Below are 16,998 nucleotides of genomic sequence, written 5' to 3' on the forward strand. Positions count from 1 at the left end.
TCGAACGTCCTTTAGGCTCCTGGAAGGGCTCGCTGGGTCCAGTCCCCAAGGCCAGAGTATTCGGGCTCTGGGCCCGGCGCGGAACCGCTCGGCCACCCGGCAGCTCGGAAGCGGCGGCCCGGCGGGCCAGGCGGCCGGCGCGGAGGTGGGGAGGGGGCGCGGGCGGGCGGCGGCGCGCGGTGAGCCCGCCCGGTCGGCCCTCCCCCGGGCGGGGCCAGCCCACACGGCGCTGACTCAGCAACGCGAGGGGGAGTTTTGTCCCTCCGCGGACCCCGTTTCCCCGGGCCTCAGCCCTCCGCCGCCACCGAGCCGGTTCCCCCTTTCCGGCGCTCGGGCCGCGAGCGGCGGGTCCGGCCTCTGAGGCAGCGAGCTGCGGTGTAACCCCGGTGCTCCCCACTGAGAACCCCGAAACTACCGTTCCCCAGCCGGGCGGTGTGGCCACCATGAACAACGCGGGTGAGGCGCCGCTCTTCCCCGCCGAGGCCCTACCGGGTCCTCTCGGGGGTGCTCGGCTGGGCCCCGGAGGCCCGGCGGCGGGGGGAACCGGGCCTGGGACCGGGGGCGATGGCGGGAATGGAGCTTTGTGGGCGGGCTGGAGCCGGTTTGGAGGGAGACGGCGCTTGCGGGAGGTCGCCGGTCAAGCGCTTCGCCGCCGCAGGGGTCAGCTCCGGCTGCTCGGTCTCCCGAAGTTAGAGCCAAGCAGTGGGAGTCTCGGATCAGCCCTCTTCAGCCTCCTTCTGGTGTTACAAATACCATTTGGTCTTCCAACAGGACTGAATTCGGAGAAGGTAGCTGCTCTGATTCAGAAACTGAATTCCGACCCTCAGTTCGTACTTGCCCAGAATGTCGGGACCACCCACGACCTGCTGGACATCTGCTTGAAGAGGGCCACGGTGCAGGGTGCTCAGCATGTGTTCCAGCACGCTGTGACTCAGGAAGGCAAGCCAGTCACCAACCAGAAGAGCTCAGGTGAGGTCTTCCAGCTCCTTGCGCACTTCTCTTGACCTTCCTGACAGTGCCCCATTTTGATGTCTTAAGAGTGGTCTTGAGTAGAAGTTTGTGTTGAAGGAACTTGAAGTAAATTTCCAGAGAACAGGCACAGGGAAAGGCAGGTCCAAGGGCATTACCTTGGGACTTGTTTTGGTCCTCTGTGCCTTGATAGTGTATCTGCTTTGAGCACTTAAGTGTCAAGTCCAGGGTCATCTGTTTGAATGTAGTTCACTATATTCTGTCCTGAAGTTAGGTGACGGTAGCCTGGTGTCTTGGAGATATGTGTTCTTGGTACAAAATGAACCATGCAAAAATGCTCATGCTCTAGAAACTCCCCAAGATGTTCTTGCCCTGAAGGCCATACACGCTGTGGAAAAGACACCATTTAATTGTATCAAAATATCATCAAATGTTATTTTTAAGTAGGCTTTTTGGTTGCAGTTTGAGCAGATATGCTAATGGGCTCACTTCCTGCTAATAGACCAGTTTGTAATATAGAAAAATACTCAGTTCTCATGCCTTACTGGTCAAGAGCTCTTGTTTTGGTGTCTAGCACCGCTGTCAGAAAAACAGCTACAGTGAAAGATTCCTGGATAACCAATCTTTCACTGTAGCTGTTTTTCTGACACTGGTGCAAACTGGTTATTCTTATATCAAAATTGTACTAAAAGAACTTTTTAAAGTGTATCCATTTAAAAACTACTCCCAGTCTATTTTTTAAAAAATATTTTATTTATTTGAGAGAGAGAACACAAGCGGGGGGAGTGGGAGAGGGGGACGCAGACTCCCCACTCAGCAGGGCGTGCAGTGTGGGGCTCAATCCCAGAACCCTTGGATCATGACCTGAGCTGAAGTCAGACACTTAACCGACGGAGCCACCCAGGTGCCCTACTCCCAGTCTATTTTGACAGAAAGCAATCAGTCCTTGCTGAGAGCCAGTCAGAATTCAAAGTGTACATTTCATATGGATATATTTTATTGTATGTAAATTATACCTCAATAAAATTGATTTTTAAATGTTAAGGGAAAAAAAGCTATGACTTTGCCATAATTACTGTTTTGCCATAGCAGGAAGTGCTTGGGATAGTGTGGACTGTCAGGCTACAAATGATCCAGTTAGTAATGTCACAGTGGTCCTACACAGTCAGATTGCAGTGACCTCTTAGGGAAAAGCCTGGAAATGTGCCTCTGGAATAGATCAGGTCTTATATATTCTGTAGTATCACTTTTATTTACAACAGATACAAATAGCACATGAGCTATGGAGTTTATTTTGGTGTAGTTTTCACATTAACAGTTCATCCAGATTTTCTTTACCGGGAAATAATTTATATGAGAGAGGTGGCATCCAGACAAACCCAAGGTAGAGATGAGCTCAGTCATTAGTGACTTTCAAAAACCACTTATTTTTAATTGTTTTTTCTTGTTACAAAATTGTTATTTTTTTTTAAAAAGATTTATTTATTTCTGGGGGCTCACAGGCAGGGGGAGGGGAGAAGGAGAGGGAGAGAGAATCCTCAAGCAGACTCCCCTTTGAGTGTGGAGCCTACCGTGGGCTCGATCCCAGGACCCTGAGATCATGACCTGAGTCAAAATCAAGAGGCAGCCACCTAACTGACTGAGCCACCAGGTGCCCCACAAAATTACTGTTCTTCAATGTAGAATATTTGCAAAATACCAACAGTATATATTTTTTTCTGTCAGGTCTTTATTCTGTGTGTGTGTGTGTGTGTGTGTGTTTAATATAGGTGGATACCTTACGTATTGTTAGGTAACCTATCTGCCTTTTTCACTTACCCATATAGCATGAACATAAGTTCATAGCAGTAAGGAAGTTATGCCGAAATAAAAGTCAAGGTTTTTCCCTCTGAATTTTCCTTTAGGAAAGAGAGAGTTACCCTTTGTTTGAGGCCTACAAAGATCCTCATAATGAGCACTCTTGGTTAATTCATTTTGAAGTAAAATACAATTTGGCAAGCACTTTACTCTGAAATGACCTCAATCTGTGCTAGTTTGGGATGTTTACAGAGATCATTTGATTGAATCAGTTTTTTAAAAAGGTGAAAAATTTGAACATAGTATATTCATAGGACAGGACCTCACATGGAAATGTTGGGTATCATTATAAATAGGCTAAAGATCACTTAAATCAGTACAGGTGATGGTGACATTGTAGAGTTTGTGATTATCTGCTTACTCGACAAGTGAAGAATATGATTGTAAAATTGACACTGGGATACAGTTTTCAGGGACAGCATCAGCATCATGCATGAATTCGAAACATTGCTGTGACTCAAACATACTAGATGGAAGAAAGATGATGTGTTCTGATTGTAAGAGTGGGTCTAATGATGGCAAAAGCACTGATACCAAGATGCAAGTGAAGAGTGAATCTGTGAAAATGACATATGTGAAAGTGGAAAAAACAATGCTGTATCAATTTATTAATGTTAACATGATTTTAAATATCTATGTATTTAAATTACTAAATGTTGTAGGTGGACGTTTACTATTTAATCTATATTTTTCAATGCCTGTATGATCCAGTTAGCTAAAAAACTTTTTCTTTTTTTTTCTAACGATTTTATTTTATTTATTTTTGAGAGAGAGAGAGTGCACCTGTGTGCGGGAGAGGGGGGCCATGGGGGGGCAGAGGGAGAGCGAGAACCCCAAGCAGGCTCCACACCCAGTGCAGAGCTCAATGTGGGGCTGTCTCACAGTGAGATCATGGCCTGAGCCAAAATCAAGAGTCGGATGCCTAACCAACTAAGCCACCCAGGCGCCCCTAAAGATTTAATTTTTTAAGTGATCTCTACACCCAATGTGGGGCTGGAACTTACAACCTTGAGATCAAGAATCTCATTCTCTACTGATTGAGCCAGCCAGGCATCCCAACAACTTTTTCTTTTGAATTCTCTATGGGAGAATGGGGAATGACTTATATTAGGGTCATCTTATGTTGAAGCATACACTATATCTTCCAGATTAAAGGGTAGGGTCTTTTTAAAGCTTTTGTCATATATTGCCAAATTGCTCTCACATCTTTTGTACCTGTTTAGACCTCTATCCAGACTGTATAATAATGCTATTTCCCAAATCCATCCCAATACTGGGCATAATCAGTTAAAAAATAATGTATCCCCATCTAACAGGTGTCTTATGATGAACTTCAAAAAATGTTTCTTTGCCATTTGTAATTTTTTTGGCCATTAAATTATCTATTCATGATCTCTGCTCATGTCTTTCTAGCAATATTTCTTTTTCTAATGTGATTTTCTTAGGTGATTTGTATTGGATTCTTTAAATGATATGTAAAAAGTTTTTTTCATATGTTAAGGATATTAAGCCTTTGCATATATATTTCAAATACTAAGTCCTACCTTTCTTGTTTTGTTGTTGTTTTAATCTTTCTGTTCTTTCTGATTTAGTTTTAAATTGTTCAAGATCTTGTCATGCATTCAGTTTTGGGAAACAGGGATAGGTCAATGTAATCTATGTGAACACTCAGTCTAATTTCTTGGTTTGCTTTCTTGTTTCAGGGCGATGCTGGATCTTTTCTTGTCTGAATGTTATGAGACTTCCATTCATGAAAAAATTAAATATTGAAGAATTTGAGTTTAGTCAATCTTATCTCTTTTTTTGGGACAAGGTAGGGGACTGATCTTGCAAGATTATCGTTTCAGTATCAACCTTGGTAGGGACGATCTCTTCACTTCTTGCTTTTCCAGTTGTAGTTTGCTTTCCATTATAGGCGGGACACCACTTATTCTGATTTCCAAAGTATCAAAGGTTGACTCTTCAAAGGCAGAACTGCTTTTGGTTGGTAGGTGGCTACTTTTTGCAATGGAATAAGTCTACTTACTGACTCACCTACTGCATCTTTGTTTCTTAACTTATTTAAAATTTTTTATTTTGTTTTTAATAATTATTCCTTTTACCATCTTTATTTAGGTTACTTGGTCTTTCTAGGACCTAATTTCCCATCTCTGGGTAGTACTTGTTTGAAAAACAGTAAATAATTTTATTTCATTTTTTAGTTTTTAAAATGTACATCATATAAGTGTTCATTAAATGTTTACTGATTAAGACTCTAAATATCAGATTTTGTTTCAAAATCAGTGCATTGTTTTGGATAAACTACTGGAATGTATCTATAGAAATAGAAGAAGAAACTTTAAATATTCTTAGGAAGCCAGATACTGATATTTAATTAGCAACTTTAGTTTAAAAATACCTACTATGGTGGGTCTGTGGTAGGCCCAAGACTCCTGTTGTGTTGCTAATGCCAATAAAAGTATTAGCTCTCTGTCCCTTTAATTTTATTTAACTTCTCTTATCTAGGTTGAACGTTGTTATTTCTTCTTAAATGCTTTTGTGGACACAGCCCAGAAAAAGGAGCCTGAGGATGGTAGACTGGTGCAGTATTTGCTTATGAATCCTGCAAATGATGGTGGACAATGGGATATGCTTGTCAATATTGTTGGTAAGAGCCTTTCTGTAATGGAACTGAAACTCAGCATGCTCAAGCAAGGCTTTGTAGTTGGGCATGGGCCATTTCTTTGGTGGTTATGTACCGAGTGAGTAGAATTAGTCTCCCAGAAGGGTATACAGTTAGCTCTAAGAACCTTTATCTCACACTCTCACCTTTTAAGTACCTTTCTTAAATGAGAGGTAAGGAGATAGCTACTGTGAAGAGTTGGTTGGAGAAGAAGCGGTTGTATTAAATAGAACTAACTTTCTATGAAAAAGCTTATCTCTTTTCCATTAATGTAATCAAGACACATATTGAAACTGCAACTGTTTAAAAATATCCTCGTCCAAAAAAGTGTCTTTTGGGAAAACTTCATCATGCTGAGCACTTTACAAAGTATTATAGATAAAAAGAACGGAATTCACTCTTAGATATATTGATAAATATACAGATTAAATGACCTGTTTATTAATATGAAGCATAAGGTTGTTAAGTTTTCTGACTTAGACCAGCAAAATACGGCCTGTTCTTTAAAGCAATAGCTATTTTTGCCACAGTTTCTAGTGCTGGAGTATGCTTTTACCTTATTGAACACCAAAATGTGTTTTCTTTTAGAAAAATATGGTGTCGTCCCTAAGAAGTGCTTCCCTGAATCTTATACGACAGAGGCAACCAGAAGGATGAATGATATTCTGAATCACAAGGTGCAACATATGGAGCAGGGTGGGATTGAATTTAGTATACTTATCTTAAAACTCTTAACTAATTTTCCAGGGGGATTCCTGGGCATTTCAGTATACACAGTTTATGTACAAGGTAGCTACTCAGTGTCTATCAAAGGCAATGTAGCTACGTATTAACTTTAAAAATAATTGAGATTAGAGGTTTTTTTCTTTTTAAAAACCTTCTACTTTTATTTCTATTGATTTAAATGTTTTCTTATGGGTTCTGAGGAAAGAGAGTCCCATGCTTAAAATGGGCCGTAAGCCCATTGGATTCTAGTGGAAGTTGGCTGGGAGAGCTTTATGTTCTAGTAAAACCAGAGAGAACTATTTGTGAGACTTCCTTAAAGAGTATGCAGAGTTCTGAGGCATCCCCAGACCACATCAGTGTAGTTTATCCACCCACTAAAGATTTGTTGTGGTCACTGAACTGCTTTTTATTGCTTCAGTTATCTTAGTGAATCATTCTCTTTCTCTACATAACCCATTTTCCCAAGGCAGGATATATATATATGTGTGTATATATATATATATATTTTTTAATTAATTAATTTATTTTTTTGAGTAAACTCTACACCCAGTGTGGAGCTTGAACTCACAAACCCAAGATCTAGAGTTGCATCCTCTACTGACTAAGCCAGCCAGGCACCCCCAAGGAGGGTTATAAATCTTATAGGGATGCTGCTCTACCAGCCAGACATCTTTTTTGAGTACTGGGAGTTGCCAGAATCTGCTCTCTTGATCTACAAGGCTGAAATTGGATTTGTCACCCCTGGGAGAAAGATTACATTTTAAAATCAACTATAGATGTGTTTCCCTAATATTAGAAGTAGGTTATTTTTCACCCAGGAAACTCAGAATTCTTATCCACAAGTTAAAAGATCCTTAATAGTATATCTTTGGATTTCATTTTAGAGGAGAGCAAGATCCTTTTTAGAGCACTTGGTTAGATTTAAGACTTTCCTTTATCTTAGGTACTTTCAAAATTGAAAACAACAAAAATGAAAACTATAGGGTTGGCATAGCCATTGTTATAATTATTTGGTAAAGGAGGAGAAGTGAACAACCAGTAAAATTCTAAATAAAAATCTACTCGAGTGACTTAGTGGCGTAGTCATCTTAAGTTTCCTGCTTTTCCTAGGGGTGACAGGCGTTACGGAATCAGACGTTTTCCCCATAGCCAGGCACATACTATCCCAGAGGGTATCATCAGTTGCAGAACAGGAACAGTTCCATCTAGAATTCTTTGGGAGTAAGCCATGTTTTTTCCCTTTATGGAAAATTTTTAGCTATGTGTGTAAGTGGACTGGTTGGGGAAAAACATACATGTTTTTATGAACTTTGCCCTGGATCTTGGCTTAGTTATACTTCAAAAGAACTAGGAGTGGTCTACCAGGCTCGTTTACAGTTGAAGTTGGGTTAACTATTTGGAGTACTGAATAAGTTTCTGTCGTAGTTGAGAGAATTCTGTATACGACTACGGAACCTGGTACACAGTGGAGCGACCAAAGGAGAAATCTCAGCCACACAAGATGTCATGATGGAGGAGGTAACAACAATTATTTGGATTTTTTGTGATTGTTCTAAAGAGCTCTCAAAATATTTCCATCGGTTAAACTGATTAGGAAGCGTAGTCATTGCAGTAAATGTAGAATTGAATTGAAAATTACTTACTTTACAGCTGAAAAAACTGAGGTGTAAACTTTGTATTTTAGTATGGGACTTGCATTTAACATCTTCTGATTCTCAATTTAATGTTCTGTATAATTCATTCTTTTATTCATTTCATGAATATTGAATACCTGCTAGGACTTTGGCACTAGGGATACAAAAAAGAGAAAGACATAGTCTCTACAAAGTATTCGATCTCTTGGAAAAAGAAACACATGAATAGTTATGGTAAATCCTGTGTCACAGGTTTGTAAAAAAGGATTTTTTAGTCCTCTAGGATTCCCTCCAGAGGAGGGAGTAACTAATTCAATGAGCTGAAGGTTTTGTAGGGAAGATATTTGAACCAGCTCTTAAAAAGCAATAGGAATTTATCAGATGGATAATTGGGAAGACCATTCCAGACAAAGGGAATTGCATGTACAGTGGCATGAACAAAGGTAGAATCCTTAGAGAATAGTGTAGCTGAAACATAACATCTTGTGTGTGATTGGTAGCAAATAAAGCTAGAAAGGCAGAGCTTGGGCAGTGGCCAGGACTCTTGGCTTTATTTTGTAGGAATAAAGATGGGAAGCTATTGATGGTTATGTCACTTAAAATTATGTAAAAACATTTTGGAAAACATAAAAAGCATTAAACAAATGTTAGGTGGTAATAGCTATTATCAAGGTAGTTAATCTTTATTACTTAAGACTATACATAATATAGATGAATATGTATAAAACTATGAATTACTTTGAGAAAAGAAAAAGCATTTCCCTTTTTCATCCAGTGGGCCCATTACTAGGAACCAGTCAACTAACAGTTTCCTTTCAAAACTGTTTGTATGGAATTAAAATGACCTAACTTTTTCACTGCTATGGACAAACCTAATGCTTCACTCGTGTTTTCCTTTGAATTTCAGAGAGCCAATAAAGTGTAGTTGAGAGCATGGTCCCTGGAGTCAGACTGAGTTCTAGTCTTCTCATTATTTAACAGGTGTGTGACCTGGGACAGGTTCCTTAAGCTCTCAGGTCTGTTCAATTATAATGTGTCTAGCCCAGTGCTTAACACAGTAGCTGTTTCGTTTCTTTTTTTTAAGATTTATTTATTTATTTGAGAGAGAATCTCTCCCGACATGGGGCTCAATCTCACAAGCCTGACATGGCCTGAGCTAAAACCAAGAGTAGGACACTTTATTGACTGAGCCATCCAGGCGACCCTATTTCTTGAATATTCATTGAGTGGATTGAATGCAGGGGTTTCATTTTCCTAATGCATTTAAATTATCTCATATCTGCCTCTTTCTTCTAAGGATTCCTATTTAGGAAAGGTATCTGAGTGTAGTAGAAAAAAATAGTCTTTGGAGTTAGACATGGATTTCAGTTTTGGCTTTATCACTTACAGCTCTTTGATTTGGGGTAATATGCTTAACTGGTCTGAGATTCAGTTTGGGATTTAAAATATATTCCTCATTGGATTTTTGTGGAGATCAAATAAGGAATTAAATAGAAGAATGCAAGGTATGGTGTAAGTTGGCTGGGAGAGCTTTTGTCACCCATAGCACATAGCAGTTGTCCAGTAAGTGTTAGTTCTCTTCCTTCCAGCTTGGAATAATCTCTCTTGTTGAGGCCGTATTTCCTGCATAATTTGCCTTCATTTATGATTATAGTAAAATGGTAGGGTGTAGTAAGAATGAAAGTTCTGTAAAGAGTTATGGAAAAGAGCCTAGATAATATTTCTTGCAAATCATAAGCATCCTGTTGGCTTCTGTTGTTTGTTTTAATGATCTTTCAAATGGGTCAAATGGATCTAAGATCCATGTCCTGACCCTGGGATTAGCTGATAGAAATTAGGGCAGATATATTTCATACATTTTTCCTTCCCTGCTCCTACCTCGGAAAAATAGTAAAACACCACCTTACTGAGTCCTGAGTATGGATGTTTTATAAGATTATTTACCTAATGATTCTGCCTAAACTGTTGACTACAGAATTCTGTGTGGTAGGTCTTTAGATTTTTACAGTCCCCTAAACCCCTCTTTATTAATCCTGACTCTTTGGTAATGAAGAGTCTAGCTATAGTTTTAAAGCCACAAATTAGTACCTATGATTTGCCTAGACTTGTAGGCACATCAAAATAATGACTAAATCAACAGCCATGAAGCTCAGATAGCTTTGAATGAAATGTGTTTGTACTAAAGGCATTATTTAGAGAAGTGCAGGTTGCTTGTTGCGATGACAGACCAGACAGATCCATTTTGGAAACATGTAGTCACCTCTATTGCAGTGTTTTCTCGGTGCGTCTACTCTTTTTTAGCCTCCAGATCTCCTTGGGATTATTAATGTATTCTCTCAAAACTGTTAAAAACAAAACACAAAACAAAGACTAGAAACAATATTTACCAAGGTCGTGAGAAGAGATAGGAAGCCATTGTGATTTGCTTAAGAAATTCTATAGCAGTGGCTCTCAGGAATATAGGCCTAGGCTTGCTCCAGATGTGCAAGATCAGCTTCCCTGAGACCAGAGCCTAATTATCTGTATTTTTATTTTTTATTTTAAAGACATCTTTGAATAAAAAACATTTTCTAAATATCAAAAATATAAGAAGTATACAGTGAAAAGTCTTCCCGTCCTGTTCTCCATCCTTCTAGTTCTCATGTACCCCCAGTTTTATTAGTTTGTTATTATGTTAGTTGTTAGTTATCCCTCCAGAAACCTTTTTTTTTTACAATCCAATATGAATTTATATTATTTTTCTCCTCCTTTTTCTAAAGAGATGTTAGTATATTACTCATATTGTTCTGCATAGTGGTTTTTTTTTTTTTTAACTTAATATGTCTTGGTAACCTTTCTATATTGATACATAAAGAGTTTCTGCATTTTAAAAAATATTTGCGTAGAATTCTGTGTATGAATATACCATAACTGATTTATTTGGTCCTTAGTAATGGACATTATGATTATTTTCAAGCTTCTATTAAAAATATAGTAAAAAATCTTGTACATACATCATTTTGCATATATGCTTATATACTTGTAGGTACGTTTCTAGAAGTAGAATTTTTTTTTTTTTTTAAGTAGGCTGCATGGAGCCCAGTGCAGGGCTTGAACTCACAACCCTGAGATCAAGACCTGAGCTGAGATCAAGAGTTGGACACTTAACCAACTGAGCCACCTAGGTGCCCCAAAGTAGAATTTTTTTTAAAGTAAGCTTTACTACACCCAGTGTGGGCTTGAACTCATGACCCCGAGATCAAGAGTTGCATATTTTACCGACTGAGCCAACCAGGTGCCCCAAAGAAGTAGAATTTGTGAGTCAGAGAAAATACTCATTTGTAATTTCAATATGTAATGCCAAATTATCTTCTTTGGGGATTATACCAGTTTATACTCTGATCAGCAACAATATCTGATAGAATCTTCCCTCCCACCCCACCCCCCCGCCCCGTTAGTTTTATCAAGGCAATATATTTATCAAACAACCGGATACTTACTAATCTGATAGGTAAACAGTTGAAAGATAAACAATCTGATAGGTAAAGTATCTCATTGTAGTTTTAATTTATATTTTCTTACTTTGAGTGGGTCTGAGCATCATTTCTGTGAACTGTCTATTCATATCTTTAACTTGTTTTTCTTTTCTTTTATAATTTCTAGGTACTCCTTACCCCTTAGCCCTTTTTGATATAAATTGCATTTTTTTCTTAGTCTGTTGTTTATCTATGTATGATATGCTTTTTTTTTTTTTTGCCATGCAGAATTTTTTACTTATATATAGTCAAATTTGAAATCTTTTATAGTTTTTTAATTAGAAAGGCTTTTCTCTAATTATGAAAGAATTCTTCCATTTTTCTTCTAATACTTGCTGTGTTTTGATTTTTATATTTGAATCTCTAATCCATTTAAAATTTCTCCTGACATAGAGTATGAGGTTTGGATCTAACTTTTTTCCCCCAAAGGTTACCCTGTTTACCCACATTTTTTCCTCTCCATCCTCTCTCTACCCCTTAATTTGATGTCATTTTTATCATTCTAAAGCCTCTGGGCTTTCAATTTTGTTCTGTTAGTTTATTCATTTGCCAATAACTCTATTTTAGTTGCTGGAGCTACTTATAATGTTGTAGTATTTGTGAAGCTAGTTCTATTTCATTCTTCTCTTACTGTTTTCCTGGCTAATTTTGTTTTAGCATCTGTCCAATTAAGGCATCTGTACTTTTAAAAGCTTCTCAGATGATTCTGGTTAAGATCCACTGCTGTGAAGAAATAACGTTTTCTGTATGGTCTTCTCTTTTGGATTCTGGAAGAGAAAAGGGAATTATTCTTTTAATAGCCTTGGAGGACATCTCTGACACTGAATAAGGAACTAACCTCAGGTTAGTTCTTCAAGGTTCTTGAAGGAAAGAGATAATGTTCACCTATTATTTTCCCTTTTTACTAAAGAGATATAATCAGGAAAAATCAGTAAGTACTTAAACCAAAGGCTCTCTTTAATAGTTAAAATTCTGAAGTAATATGAACTAAATATTTAAATTCAGGCAGTCTCCTTTAAGTATTCTGGAGCTGAAAGTTAGTTGAATTCCTTCAGGAATGAAAATTTCATATCTCTAAACAATATAAAATCCTTAGTTAAAGTGGAGATAAATTGTGTATCATGTTTGCTTACAACCCTAAATACATTATACATCATTATCTGTCATGAAAACCAAATGTAATGAAGACCTTTATTCCTTAACTTTGTGAACTATCATTTAAATGTCTTCATTGGATCTGAAGTCACATTTTTCTTTTTAGCCCATTGAGGATCAGAATTGTTTTGAAAATAAACCTGCATTTCTTCTATCATAGTTAGTGGATATTATAAAAAGAAAAACAAAAGCCTGGGAACATGTTTTCTTCTTCTTGAAGGAGATGAAAAACTTTTATCCTCCCAACTCTTGACTTGAAAAAATGTTCAAAATTGCTTGCTGAGTCAGACATGGATCCAACTAGCCCAAGATTCTATTTTGATGGTAGCACCCAGGGGGCATACTGTGTGAAGCATTCTGGACCTCCACAGCATTCATTCAAATATTTCTCAGTGCCTGTTATATGGGAGGAGTTGCAGAGAATACATTTTAAGTAACTTATATTTAGTAGGGGAATAAAATATGTAATACAAAGTGAAGTAAAGTAAATGTCTTAGATATGCAAGCATATCTAATTCCAAAGATGGAATTGGTACATCTTCCTTGGGGGATCAAGAAAGGCTTCCTGGAGAAGGTTGCATTTGAGATGTGCTTTGGAATGAAGTGAGTTTGGAGTGAAAAGCATTCTAGATATGTCCAAGGCAGATTTGATGAGCAGTGAGCAGGCTAGTTTACCTAGAATCTTAGGGAGGAGCTAGAATGGTATTTCTCAAAAAGGAATTGGAAGTCTATGTGCATTGGAATCATCAAAAGCTTATCAAAAAATACAAATTTCTGGGTCCCACTGAAAATATACTGAATCTGAATCTCTGGGGATGGGCCCTGTAATCTGCATTAAATTAGTGATCCTGAGGCACATTGAAGTTTGAAGCTAGACTAATGTGGAAAGTTGGACATAACATCCTAAGAGTTTTGAACGTTAGGATGAGAGTTTAATTTAGTCGGAGATGAGCAGTTAGGAAAATTTTGGAGGAGTAATGTGAAATAAAGCTGCACTTTAGGAGATTAATTAGGTGAAGCTGGAAGGAGAGTTAGGGAGACCAGTTATGATGTTGTAGTTCAGGTGGCACTGATTAGGCCTGAACAAGGGTGGTGACAATAGAAATGGAGAAGAGGGGAGAAGTTGAGAGAGCTCTTAGAGGAAAAAGCTGTGTGACTTGGCAGCTTATCTGCCAAGAATTCATCATTAAAAATAATGTTAAGGAAGGGGAAGAATGAAGGGGGGGAAATCGGAGGGGGAGACGAACCATGAGAGACGATGGACTCTGAAAAACAAACTGAGGGTTCTAGAGGGGAGAGGGGTTAACCTGGTGATGGGTATTAAAGAGGGCACACTCTGCATGGAGCACTGGGTGTTATACACAAACAATGAATCATGGAGCACTACATCAAAAACTAATGATGTAGGGCGCCTGGGTGGCTCAGTTGGTTAAGCGACTGCCTTCGGCTCAGGTCATGATCCTGGAGTCCCAGGATCGAGTCCCGCATTGGGCGCCCTGCTCAGCAGGGAGTCTACTTCTCTCTCTGACCCTACCCCCTCTCATGCTCTCTCTCTATCTCATTCTCTCTCTCAAATAAATAAATAAAATCTTTAAAAAAAACCCAAAAAACTAATGATGTAATGTATGGTGATTAACATAACAATACAAAATAAAAAAAATAATGTTAAGGAAATGAATAAACACAAACAAGAAAGAGAATCAGACCTATAAATATAGACAACAAACTAATGTTCACCAGAGGGAGGGGGTTGGGGGGATGGGCAGAATGGGTGAGGGGGAGTGGGAAGTACAGGCGTCCAGTCATGGAATGAATAAGACATGGGAATAAAAAGTACAGCATAGGAAATAGAGTCAATGGTATGGTAATAACGATATGTGGTGACAGGTGGGAGCTATACTTGGCTGAGCATAATAGCCTAATGTATAGAGGTGTTGAATCACTGTGTTGTTTTTTTTTGTTTGTTTGTTTGTTTAAAGATTTTATTTATTTATTTGAGAGAGAGAGTGAGATAGAGAGAGCATGAGAGGGGGGAGGGTCAGAGGGAGAAGCAGACGCCCCGCTGAGCAGGGAGCCCGATGTGGGACTCGATCCCGGGACTCCAGGATCATGACCTGAGCCGAAGGCAGTCGCTTAACCAACTGAGCCACCCAGGCGCCCTGAATCACTGTGTTGTACACCTGAAACTAATGTAACATTGCGTGTAAAAATTTTTTTCAAATTGAAAGATTTTTTAAAGAGTAAGGTTAAGGGTGCCTGAGTGGCTCAGTCGGTTAAGCGACTGCCTTCGGCTCAAGTCATGATCCCAGGGTCCTGGGATCGAGTCCCGCATCGGGCTTCTTGCTCAGCGGGGAGCCTGCTTCTCCCTCTGCCTGTCACTCCCCCTGCTTGTGCTCTGTCTCTCTCTCTGACAAATAAATAAATAAAATCTAAAAAAAAAAAAAAAAAGTGAGGTTAAGGTTTTAAGTCTGGTAGCTGGGGGAATGCTGCTGGGGTTCACGCAAGTCAGAGAAACTATTTTCAGAGACCCCTGTGAAGAGGAGAAACATTGGCTTTAAAGTGTCTAGTCCCAAGGCACTGTCCACTGGAAATGGCTTTCAAGCATATGGAAGCAATTCTGGAGCTCAGGAAAGGGAATGGTCTAGAAAATTGATAGTGATGATAGTGCAAATGGCTGAAGCCTTGGGGGTGATTTAAATCCCTGAGGGAGAATAGAAGGTGTTGTGAGCATGTTATGAAGACACACGTATGCGTTGTGTCTTTCCACAGTGTCAGCTTTATCCAATCATAAAGCAAGATTAAAATAATTGTAAAGTAGGTTCAGGATTCCAAATTCAGTGACGTTTCACTGCATGTTTAATTTGGCTTCATACACATCACACAAGGCAAAGCACAATACAAAGTCCTACAGCAAGCAAGATACAACAAGAGTGAGGAGTAAACAAATGCGAAGTCAGTCGGTGGGCACGCAGTTGAGATGAGGCCTTGGCCTGGTTAGGGTCACCTCTGGGCGTGCTACTCGTTATGTTCAAGCAGCGGAGAGTCTGTTATGTTCAGAGATAAAACAGGCAGAGCCTCAATGGCAGTTGCCTTTTTGATTTGGTCAGATGTGAAAGGGTCAGCGTCTGGAGGGTCTGACAGTTTGCTGCAAAAATCCTCCATTTTTAGAGTTAATCAGCCATGGGCCTTTTGCAGGCTTCCTCTGATTCTGCTATCAGTTCTGTGTGTCAGCCTGTGCTGGATTTGGCGATCCAGTTATGGAATGGTTTTGGCTACAACACCCTTGGCTGCTTATGTCACTGCTTGATGTAAGTCACTGCTTGATATGAATGACTCCATCTTGCTCCCTACAGGGGGATAGAACAGATCTGAGTAAAGAATTCTGGAAAATACCCATTTCCGTAAAAGTGAGTGCCAGAACTATGCTGTGATGTAGGCACTGGTCATCAGGGTCAGATGTTGCAGACTGGTCAGAGAATATAAGCACGGAGAAAAGGCTGCTGATTTCCTGAATAGGGGTGTGTAGAACAGTGTCAATAGAAAGGGGAAGGGAAGGAGCTAGATGGAGAGGAGTCAGACCATGGCGAGAAAAGCAAGGCAGTTTCAAGAAGCTTGGCAGTGAAGAGAAGGAAAAAAGTTGATACTCATTAATTCCACAAGTATTATTGGAGTACCTACTAAATATTAAGCATTTCTAAGTGCTAGGAGTACGGTGATGACCAAGACAAGACATGGTCCCTCCTCTCATGGACTTTACATACTAGTGGAGGGAGGGAGACAATACACGAGTAAATGAACAAGAAACTATCTAATATGATACGTACTTTGAAGAACAAATAATACGGTGATTGATGAGGTGGTCAGGAAAGGCCTTTCTGAGATCAAATTTGAGCTGAGACATGAGTAACAAGAAGCCAGCCATGCAGAGATGTGGATACAGAGCATACCAGACAGAGCGGACAGTAAGTGCAAAAGCCATAAGATGGGAGAAAGCTTGGTATTTTTGAAGAACAAAGGAAGGCAGTGTTGCTTGAGCTTGGAAAGAAGGTGGGGGAGTGGTTGGATGGGTCTCCTAGAGGAAAGGAGAACTGGCTTACATGTGTCCTGCAAGCCAGGGTAATGAGTTTGCATTTTATTCTAAATGAGGTAACCATGGCAGTTAAAAAAAAAAAAATCCCTTTGAGTGTTTTGAGAATAGATAGTAAAACAGAAAGTAGGGAGAAAGTAGGGAGACTAGTTAGGAGGCTCTTCTGGTCACGGAAAGGTTATCGTGATTGGGACCAAGGTGGTGAGGGTGAGGATGGAGAGAAGTAAATACATTTTGGAATATATTTCCAAAGTGAAGCTCTCAGGACTCACTGAGGTGAAGGAGACATCAGGTGATGTCATGGTACCTTGAGGTGGAGGTCTTGCAGATATGAGAGGAGGTGTTTTGGCAGTTAGGGCAGTGTGAGGGAACCAGTGTGTGCAAAGGGCAAGC

General features: G+C 39.6%; 1 protein-coding gene across 1 annotated transcript in view; it reads left to right on the forward strand.

Moving 5' to 3' along the window:
• The first annotated feature begins 219 nt into the window (after positions 1-219).
• The window catches only part of BLMH (bleomycin hydrolase), a 47,701-nt gene continuing 30,922 nt past the window's right edge, over positions 220-16,998 (forward strand). Inside the window, exons 1-6 of the mRNA XM_035027649.1 lie at positions 220-456; positions 772-969; positions 4,530-4,639; positions 5,332-5,473; positions 6,077-6,165; positions 7,640-7,732. Coding sequence (XP_034883540.1) covers positions 444-456; positions 772-969; positions 4,530-4,639; positions 5,332-5,473; positions 6,077-6,165; positions 7,640-7,732 — 645 coding nt within the window. The 5' untranslated portion in view covers positions 220-443. The remainder of the gene's footprint in view (positions 457-771; positions 970-4,529; positions 4,640-5,331; positions 5,474-6,076; positions 6,166-7,639; positions 7,733-16,998) is intronic.

The sequence above is a fragment of the Mirounga leonina genome, unplaced genomic scaffold (genome assembly GCF_011800145.1).
Source record: "Mirounga leonina isolate KUSES-001 unplaced genomic scaffold, KU_Mleo_1.0 Mir_200, whole genome shotgun sequence".
NCBI classification, from domain to species: Eukaryota; Metazoa; Chordata; class Mammalia; order Carnivora; family Phocidae; genus Mirounga; species Mirounga leonina.